General features: G+C 39.0%; 1 protein-coding gene across 1 annotated transcript in view; it reads right to left on the bottom strand.

The window, feature by feature from the left end:
• Positions 1-1,243: 1,243 nt before the first annotated feature.
• Positions 1,244-10,752, bottom strand: part of pip4p2 (phosphatidylinositol-4,5-bisphosphate 4-phosphatase 2) — a 63,424-nt gene continuing 53,915 nt past the window's right edge. Inside the window, exon 7 of the mRNA XM_052023293.1 lies at positions 1,244-2,193. Within this exon, the coding sequence (XP_051879253.1) occupies positions 2,050-2,193 (144 nt within the window). The 3' untranslated portion in view covers positions 1,244-2,049. The remainder of the gene's footprint in view (positions 2,194-10,752) is intronic.

The raw sequence follows: 10,752 nt of genomic DNA, 5'->3' as shown, positions 1-10,752 counted from the left end.
CCATCCTTTCCTATACTTCACATTTTCCTCCTCATGCATGATTCTCCCAATTTCATGAAAGAAAACCTAACAGCTTCCTTCATTAAAATGAGAAGGTAGTATCACAGAAAATGTTATATGCAGCAAGAAATGTCAGGCACTACATAAATTCCACCAACCTGCAGCCTCTTGTCCTAAAAGGCTGCTGATCCTCCTTTTAAGAGCCTTGGGGTGTTTGCAGGCAGCATATTCTGCATGCTTAATCTTCTAAGGCCCCAAATATGTACTGCTGCACATTGCCTACAGTCCAGACCATTTTACTGGCAGCATGGTAATGGATTTTGAAAACGTGATGAGAGCAGATGTGAAAATGCTTGCATGCCTGAGAACATGGTTCTAAGATGTGAAACTTGCTGCACCTTCATTGAATTGAATTAAGGGATACAAGTAATGCGATAGACACTCTTCAAAAGTAATGTGCCTTCACCTATTTTATAACTTCAGGGCTTCTTGAAGTGCCAGGACAATGACTGGATACTCCTCCTATAGGGTTGATCCACTTCCCTGCATTATGAGTTTGGTTCCGCAGAAAGAAAGTGTGAAAGTTGGTGCCTTTTCAGAAATGAATTTATGCAGGATATATGTGCTTAGAGGTAGAGACAATGATAAAATGTGGATTACATTAAGGAATGGAGTGTGTAGAACTACAAATGCTACATATGAGAAAAGCATAAGTTTCGTGTGTGGTGTGAAGACAGCAAAGGGGATATTTTTGAATGAGAGAAGTATGGCAGTTTGCCTTGTGATTATATATTGAGGGATGGGAGTTGGAGGAGAGCATGAAAGTGGATTATGATATGCTGCTGAGATGTGGCAAGGTAAAAAGTTGAACTTGCTCTTGTGAGGCCATTTAAAGCTGTGATTTCAAATCTCTCACATGGTGCAAGATAATACAAGTCATTGAAGTCACTAGATTGATGTCTAGCTTAAGAAATCCTCCATTATCCATTGACATTATACCCATTTTGAATTCAACCTTAAAAATCATTGCCAGAAAATTCTTTCTGACTAGATATTTTAACAGTTAGGGCTGAATTATATATTATCAACACACAAATAATTCGCTGAATTCTACTTGAACACAACACAATATCAATTTTAGAATGTTTAAGACACAAACTTAGTTAAAGGATAACACTTTGTTGTTCTTACAAAATGTTCATTACTAAGTTGCTTTCTCATAAATTAGTAACAGCAGTCAACAAACGCTTATGTGTTTTATTAACTTATTTATAAAAGAATGCATGCAATTGAGCAAAGCAACAGTTAATGGATAATTAGTTTAGTACAAATTTTATTACATTCAACAGCTGATTTTTTTTCCTAAATTTTAAAGTAGATAATTGTACTAATGATAATAGCAAAAACTAAATCTCTTCCTGACACATTTTTGCTCAATCAAAATGATGGTATGTATTGTTATACAATAAGGTAAATATGATCTGGTAAGTTAAGCATCATTTACTATTGCCACTATAATACCCTGACAGTTTTAACGTAGGTATTTTCAAATGCTTCATTTTTAAAAAGCAGCTACGTAAAAGTATGAAAGTATTGAAAATGCAATGTATGTTTATTGCTTAGCTATTATGCAATTTTTTTTCATATGTTCAGATTCACAGGAGTAATTTAAAAACATCAAGCCTGGATAGAAATATTTCATTGGTGTATGTGTGAAGTTAATTTTTTGCATCACATTCCATTGTTCTGCCTACCAGTAAAAGCAAATTTCAACAGGGATTGTATTACATAGTTTAACCAAGACAAAACTGGGATACATTCCAAGCAACATATATGCAACATTTGTCTTAAGCATATGGCAATATAGCAGCAACAAAAACATGTACAGTACACTTGCTTAAACCATAGTGCAATATGCACATTCTGACATCATTATCCTCCTTGGACCTAATCAGTCTATAAAGTTGATTTGCATTAACTTGAGAATGTCCTATTTTTTTTTAAAGATTTGTAGACCATCGGATCTTCTGTACTGGATAACTGATTTGTCTATGCAAAGGTGTGCTCAGGATAGCTAACTTTTATTGCTCCCCAATAACAAGCTCGAATTAGGCAGATTAGACCTAGGAGATAGGCAAAAGCCCAGGAAACATATGTTGCAGTGTAACGTCTCGCAAATTCTTGGGTTCCAACCTTTAAAAAAAAGCACAACAGTTAAATAGTTTGGATATTAAAACTCCTATTAAAACATGTACTTACTCCATGTCAGCTATCATTCCCCCATCACATGGCAATACACGTAAAATCATAACAGGTTTGATCTCTAAAAAGAGAATTTATTAGCTAGGAATCACCAGATAATTTATAAACTGGGTAAACTAACAGTCAAACTATTCACAGCACTTACAAACTACTTACAATCATTTCCGTGAACACATAAAAGGAATTAATTGCATGATAAATACAGATGACCAAGCAAATTTACCCCATCCTGGTTCATACTTTCAGAAGACACTACCTTTTCCCATGATAATTCCTAAGGCAATCCTCATGTAATTCATCCACTATGCTCCCACCAGCATCTACAATCCTTCACATCCTGTTTTAGCCCCAAATTGTTTTCCATTCTTAGGCAATCTTTTAGCATCCCATTTTATTCCAAAACCTCACTCCTTGACTTAATAGTTTGTTTGCAGAACCTGGTCAGATGATTTTTGAAATGCTGTGGGGCTTTCTACAGACCACTTGGTATTCAGTTCCTCAAAGCAATATCAGCCTCACAGTAACTGTAAAGCTGCCAACGTAAAAATGAAAGAAAGAGCACTACTTATCCTGAGTGTCCAATCTAAACTGCGGACTTTATTGATCTCAGGAACAGGGTACCTACCTACCAGAAGGCTGTGTGCCTATTCAGTATACATGCTGTGATGAAAAATTTTTAAAAAATGAAAAATTAAACTCAATATTTTGCTGCTCATTAGAAAATTAAAAAGACGAACATTTGTTAGGGTGTAGGATGGCTCAAGTAGGTTGTGACGTTGCTATAAAAGGTGTTGTTCAAACCACCTTTACTTTAGCAGTGGTGTGTCTGGTTTTCATTATCAGAAAAATGTTGTTACCCTTGAAACAGAACACATCAGCAATAATAATTTTATGCATCAGGAATGTTCATGTTATGAGAGTAGAAAAAGAGAGGACTTGGAGATGATGTTACTCTGAAGAGCATGAAAGGCATTGACAAGAACCACAACAAGCAACCGAAAAATAATATAAATGAATTAAAGACAACAGATTGAAGAGGGAAGAGGGTTGAGATTGACTTTTAATTACAGATAAGACTGTGCGAGTTTCTCTACTCTTACCGAAATATTCTCATATGATGCTCAAAGAATTGTGGCCTTTTTGATAAGGGAGGACATAACAGCAGTATGTAGAGATGACATTCTTGGGGGATCGCCCAGTGAGGCCACATGGGTAGAACTTAGAAACATGAAGGGGAGGGTCACTCTCGGGGGGCTGTATTATAGATGTCACAGTAGTCAGTGGGAACTTGAGGAGCTGGTGTGTAGAGAAATTGCTCATAATTGTACGAATAATAAGGCTGTATTAGTGGGAGATTTAAATTTCCCCAGTATTGACTAGACTACCCAAAGTGTTAAGGGCCTGGACAGGGTGGAATTTGTAAGGTGTGTCCAGAAAAGCTGCCCAAGTCAATATATAGAGGGCACTAATCGGGAAGTTGTAAAACAGGATCTTCTCTTAGGGAACAAGGTAGGGCACGTAACTGATGTGGCAGTCAGAATCAGAATTATTATCAGTCTTAAATTACATGAAATTTGTTGTCTTGCAGCAGCAGTACAGTGCAAAAACACAAAAAACTATAAATTACAAAATAAATAAATGGTGCAAAAGAAAAACGGAACAATGAGGAAGAGTCATGGACCATTCAGAAATCTGATGGAGGGGAAAAAGCTGCTCCTGAATCGTTGAATGTGGGTCTTCAGGCTCCTGTACCTCCTCCCTGACGGTAGTAATGAGAAGAGGGCATGTCCTGGGTGGTGAAGGTCCTTAATGGTGGATGCCATCTTCTTGAGGCACCACCTTTTGAAGATATCTTTGATGGTAGGGAGGGTTGTGCCCGTGATGGAAATGGCTGAGTCTATGACCCTCTGCAGCCTTTTGCAATCCTGTACATAGGAGCCTCCATACCAGGCTGCGATGCAACCAGAATGCTCTCCACCGTATACCTGTAGAAATTTATAAGAGTCTTTGATGACAAACCAAATCTCCTCAAACTCCTAACGTAGAAGAGCCACTGGCGTGCCTTCTTCGTGATTGCATCAATGTGTTGGGCCCAGGACAGATCCTCGGAGATATTGACACTCAGGAACTTGAAGCTGCTCACCCTTTCCTCCGCGGACCCCTCAATAAGGACTGGTGCGTGATCTCCAACTTCCCCTTCCTGAAGTCCACAATCAGTTCCTTGGTCTCACTGATGTTGAGTGCGAGGTGGTTGTTGTGACACTGCTCAACCAGCTGATCTACCTCACTCCTGTACACTTCCTCATTGACATCTGAGATCTTACCAACAACATTGGTGTCATATGTGAATTTATAAATGGCGTTTGAGCTATGTATAGCCATATAGTCATGAGTGTAGAGAGAGTAGAGCAGTGGGCTAAGCACGCATCCTTGAGGTTCACCTGTGTTGATTGTCAGTGTGGAGGAGATGTTATCACCAATCCATACTGACTGTGATCTTCTGATGAGGAAGTCGAGGATCCAGTTGCAGTGGGAGGTACAGAGGCCCAGGTTTAGAAGCTTGGTGATAAATACTGAAGGGATGATAGTGTTGACTGCCAAGTTATAATCGATAAACAGCAGCCTGACATATGTTTTCTTGTTATCCAGGTGCTCCACCTAGATAAGGGAGCACTTTGGCTCCAGTGACCATAATTCTATTAGTTTTAAGAAAGAGATAGAAAAGGATAGGACGGGTCCACAGGTTAGGGTCCTAAACTGCAGCAGGGCTAATTTTGGGGGAATTAGGCAGGTCTAACACAGCTCGACTGGGTGAGCCTGTGAAGGGAAAGGAACGAATGGCAAGTGAGGGGCTTTTTAAGAGTGTGATATCAATAGTTGAGGAGCAGCATATTCCTGTTAGGGTGAAGGGTAAACCTGGCAAGTTTCAGGGAACCTTGGCTGATGAGAAAGATTGAGGCTCTGGTCAAGAAAAGGAAGGAAGCATACATTGGGATTAAGAATACTCCTAAGAGGAAAATCAGGAGGGTAAAGAGAAGGTATGAGATGGATCTGGCAGGCAAGGTTAAGGAAAATCCCAACAGGTTCTATAGCTATTTTAAGAGTAAAAGGGTGGCCAGTGAGAGAGGAAGTCACCTTTGAGATCAGCAGGATTGCCTATGTCTTGAGCCGCAGGAGATGGGTCAGATTTTTAATGGATATTTCTCCTCAGTGTTTACTGAGGAGAAAATCATGATTGCTTGAGGGATAAGGGAAACTAGTGGAGAAGTTTCAGAGAACATTCAGGTTACCACAGTATTTGCAGCCTTAAAGCACATTAAGGTGGATAAATTCCCAGGGCCTTACCAAGTGCATCCTAGGACTTTGTGGGAGGCTAGAGGAGAAATTGTGGAGGTCCATGCAGAAATTTTTGCTTCATTATTAGCCACTGGTGAAGTTCCCAAAGACTGGAAGGTGGCTAATGTTGTTTAAGAAAGGTAACATTGACAAGCCAGGGAACTACAAGCCAGTCAGCCTGGCGTCAGTCATGTGGAAGTCACTGGAGGGAATTCTGAAGGACAGAATCTACCATCATTTGGACAGACAGAATCTGATTAGGAGGAGTCAGCATAGCTTTGTGTGTGGAACATCGTGCTTGACGAACGTTTTAGAGTTTTTGTTTTGGAGAGGTAACCAAAAAGGTAGATGAGATAAGGCAGTGGATGTTATCTAGTTAGATTTTTAATCAAGGCCTTCTACAAGGTCCTGCATGGTAGGCTGGTCTGGAAGATTAGGTCCCAAGAAATCCAGGGAGAGTGAGTTAGGTGGATTCAAAATTGCCTTGGAGGTTGGAAGCAGAGGGTAGTGGTTGAAGTTTGTTTTTCAGAACGAAGGCCGGTGGCTAGTGGTGTGCCAGAGGGTTTGGTGTTGGGACCCTTGTTATTCATTATTTATATAAATGATCTGGATGTGAGTGCACAAGGCTTGATCAGTAAGTTTGCAGATGACACAAAATTAGGTGTTTTTGATAGTGAAGGTCATTGTAGATTACAGGGGGATCTTGATCAGTTAGCTAAGTGGGCCGAGGAGTGGCAAATCGATTTTAATACAGATAATTTGAGGTGATGCATTTTGGAAAGTCAAACCAGCGTAAGGCTAATGCTATGAATGGTAGGGCACTGGAGAGTGTAATGGAACAGAGGGACCTCTGAGTACAAGTGCAAAGTTCGTTGAAAGCGGTGTCACAGGTAGATGGGGTGGTGAAAAAGGCATTTAGCATGCTGGTCTTCATCAGTCAAGGCATTGACTACAGGAATTAGGACATTATGTTGCAGTTGTACAAGTCGTCAATGAGGCCACACTTGGAGTATTGTGTACAGTTTTGGTCACCCTGGTATAGGAAAGATGTGGTTAAACTTAAAAGGGTGCAGAAAAGATTTACGAGGATGTTGCCAGGACTAGAGGGCCTGAGTTGAAGGGAGAAGTTGGCCAGGCTCAGTCTTTATTCCTTGGAGCATATGAGAATGAGGGGTGATCTTACAGAGGCTTATAAAATCATGAGGAGCATGGATAAGATGGATGGTAGCAGTCTTTTCCCCAAGGTAGGGGAGTCCAAAACCAGGGGGAATAGACTTACAGTGAGAGGAGAAAGATTTAAAAGGGACTTCAGGGGCAACGTTTTCAAGCAGAGGGTGGTGAGTATATGGAATGAGCTGCCAGAGGAAGTGGTTGAGGCGGGTACAATAGTATCATCTAAGCACTTGGATAGATAAATGCAGGAGCGAGACTTAGAGGGATATGGGCCAAACGCAGGAAATTGGGATTAGGTAGGTGGGCACAATGGTCAGCATTGGGCCGAAGGGCCTGTATCTGTGCTGTATTGCTCTATGACTCTACATGGTAAACACTGAAAATATTCTACTTCTTTGTTGACTTCTACCCAATAGTACCAGGAATGAAATTCATCTTCAATGTCTCTGGTAACTTGCAATCTAACAGTCCTAAACCTGCTAGTTCTTACTGATAGGGAATCTCTCGCAGCCTAGCACTTAGCTAACAATATAGAACTGTAGCCATTACAAGAAAAAACAGCACAGCCAGCACCAGTTCATTTCTGGTTATCAGGAGGTCCATAATAGGAAATTGCACAGTTCTTCTGCATATCCTGGAGAAAGAGGATTCCAAAGAGGAAATATCCTTATCATATAGCTCAAAAGAACTGCTCATGGTAAATATGCTAGTGCATTAATAGAAAAATGCACATTGTGGCAAAGATTTTTTTCACCTGCAGGTTTGCCTTGCAAGGCTAAATTTAATCAGGTTATTTAGGAACCCATTTGTTCTATATCCTAACATCAGAAACAGATAAAAAGACCATGCACTTAGGAGTACACAATGACAAAATGATTATTGAATAGGCCATTCTCCTTGTAGAAAATCTACTGCTCAGACTACAATGGTTCAAATATTGCAAGAGAAAGCTGGCACATTTCCAGCTGGAGGTGCACTGTCCCGTTTTAGTAAAAAAAAACATGCAATACTTTACTCATATGTAAATGTGGTCTTTTCCACGTTTACTCACAACAACCAACTCTTGTGATCAACTGCAAAAGCGGGCAAGTAATTTACCTGCATGTGGCATCACGGGAAGCAGGAATGACTCCAGCAATTCTCATTAATTTGTCTCATTTCCTTACTACACTGAAGATCATTCAGCCCATTATGCCAGCTCTCAGAGAATTCCCATCAATACTATTCCCCTATTTATTTCCTTATAACCTATTCTTTCTCTCACATATCAACTCCATCCTGAATTTCCTTCCATCCACCTCTACTAGGGATAGTTTACAGTAGCTAATTTACACACCGACCAGCATGTCCTCAGGTTGTAGGAAGAAACTGGAGCATCAGAGGAACACCAATTGCAACAGAATGGCAAATTACCTCACTCTGACATCGTTTTGGTTCTGTTAACTAATCTAAATTGACACCTATGTGTTTACAAAACGAATAGGAAAGGTCGCTCAACTCTAAAACCTGAAAAGTGCCACTAACACAAGTGTCTCTTTCAATTTTTTCCCCCACATTAAATATTCTCTTTATAGGTAGAAAATTAGAGCATTGAAATTAGATTTAAATATAGAAGAAATGTATTTTCCCTAAAATGGTAGGTACGTAGAACAATCCCATGGAAAAGAGTCATGTTAATTAATTCATTCAAAATAAAAATTAGACATCTTGTAGAAGACAGATTAAAGATGGGGTATAATCTGGCTGATTACATGAAATGTAAGTGGCACCATCTAATGACATTTCCTTTTTCTTTATTCTACACTGCCAGTGACTTGGCATTATACAATAACCCTGCAATTAAAAAGATTGATCCTGTGACATGTACATATGGAATTGGATGGGCACAAAAAGCCTAAAGCTGTGCAAGTTATCAATCGTCTTTTTAAAAAAACAAGTTAGCTTGTTAGCCATAGAAAGCATCCTATCTGGACGTATCACAGCTTGGTATGGCAACTGCTCTGCCCAGGACCATAAGAAGCTGCAGAGAATTATGGACACAGCCCAACGCATCACGGATACCAGCCTCCCCTCCTTGGGCTCTGTCTTACCTTTGACAGAATTGCCAAAAATCTAGATGCACATTACTTAGAACATGTTCCAAGTATGTTTTAAACAATAAAGATAATTTTTCAAACATGTTCCATATAGCTTAATAAAAACTTAGTTACACGTGAAGGAATTCATTTTTTAAATTTGGATGGAATCAGGGATATACATAAAAATTAAACCAATTACTTTTTTGGGAAAATTGCTAGATTGACATCCTGAATCACACCTGAGGGTCATTCATGCAAATATGGAAGCTGTGAACTTCCTCAAGTGTTTTCGTTACCACCTCTCCAACTGTGTTTCTTTATTGGATTCCTCACATAGTCCTGTTGTGGAGTGTGACTTTCTGCAGTTTCACTGCAGTTACAGTGGAAAATCTGTTCAATGAAACTCTGCCAGGTTTGATCTGACACACGTTCAGTGAATGTATTCATTTCAAAGGACAGTAACAGCTCAATGCTAAAGGCAAGTATTAGCAAAAATTAGTTATTCTTTTAATTTAATTTTTAAATAAGTTTTGAGTATTTTTCCAATGTTTGTAAAATGTCATTTATAAGAGTTTAAGATAGTTTGTCAGCTTGGCTTAACAAGCTGGAAAAAAACATTTCTGGATAGCGGTTTTGCTACTTACAAGAGGAAGGTCCTCCACTCCAAAACCTTTGCCAATCAGGAACTGCCTTCAGGGATCAAGTTCCCATTACTAGTGTTGGAAGGGATATGGTGAGCACATCCTGCCCAACAATCATTGAGGCAGGCCAGATTCTGTATATTGTTCAACACTGAACTAAGCAAACCAGACACTAAGTTTGCTGTAATATGTCTCACGCAGAAATGAACTTCCTTGAATAGTTGGTTACAACTTGTGTAAAAAAAAGGCTCTCAAAGCGAATTGTCTGCTGAAACAAAGACCCCATCAAATCTGCAAGAATTAAATAAAGATATTTCCAACAATACTCTAAACACATTTTTTCTTCCTCAAATTATCTTTGAGACTGACCTTTTCCAAATGTTTCCTTTGGAGTTTCTGTAAGTAGCTTATAGCCAAAGCTAGACTGATTGTAAACTGCCCGCCAAAGTAGCAATCCCCCAATTCTCACTTAATCATGATTTTCAAAATGCTGCCTGTAATCTTGCTCTCCTATAGTTAGATTTTTCCCCATAATTTCCAAAACACTTCCCCCACTCCCTTGATGTCACTATCTCAGTCCCTACAACATCATCGCAATTTCCATGCATCATCCAAGTGACCTAGTTGCCACGATATATTACAAGGTTTCTCAATCTCAATCAGGATTTGCATATTCCCAGCCACTGACAAGCACCAAACCATCTGTCTCCAAATATCATGACCCACATTACTTGGGCGGTAGAAAAGAAAAATTAAACTTCTCTAGCTACAGTCACATATGCTGTGCTCACTTTTGGTAACATAATTAACCATTTAATATTGCTAATCACAAACAATCCCTGGGTTAGACAAAGTCATACGTTAAAATATACCACTTTATATACTAATGTTAGAAATTAAACAATCCTTGCCTGCATTGAGAAAATGGGAACATTTAACAGCCAGACACTTATTAAAATATTTATAGCACAGTGCACATGCATAACTTTACTAACATGTTGTATTTCCAAGTTTTTGTTATCTTTTAAAAGAATTAAAACCAAATAAAAGTGCTTAATATTAGTCAAGATATTTTCTTGGTCCTTATGTTAGAATCATTTAGCAACAAAGAGTATCAATTTGGAATTGCATATATGCTTAGCTATCCTAGATTATTTAATTCTGTATTAAAAGTACGTCTCTCTTGAAATAAAGAATGTTTACAAAGAGATATAGAGTCATAACTAGGAATACATTTAGGAGGCACTCAGCAAACAGAAATA

The sequence above is a fragment of the Pristis pectinata genome, chromosome 9, assembly GCF_009764475.1.
Source record: "Pristis pectinata isolate sPriPec2 chromosome 9, sPriPec2.1.pri, whole genome shotgun sequence".
In the NCBI taxonomy this organism is placed as follows: Eukaryota; Metazoa; Chordata; class Chondrichthyes; order Rhinopristiformes; family Pristidae; genus Pristis; species Pristis pectinata.
Note: the sequence above shows the minus strand (reverse complement) of the source record. Positions and strands in the feature narration are given on the sequence as shown.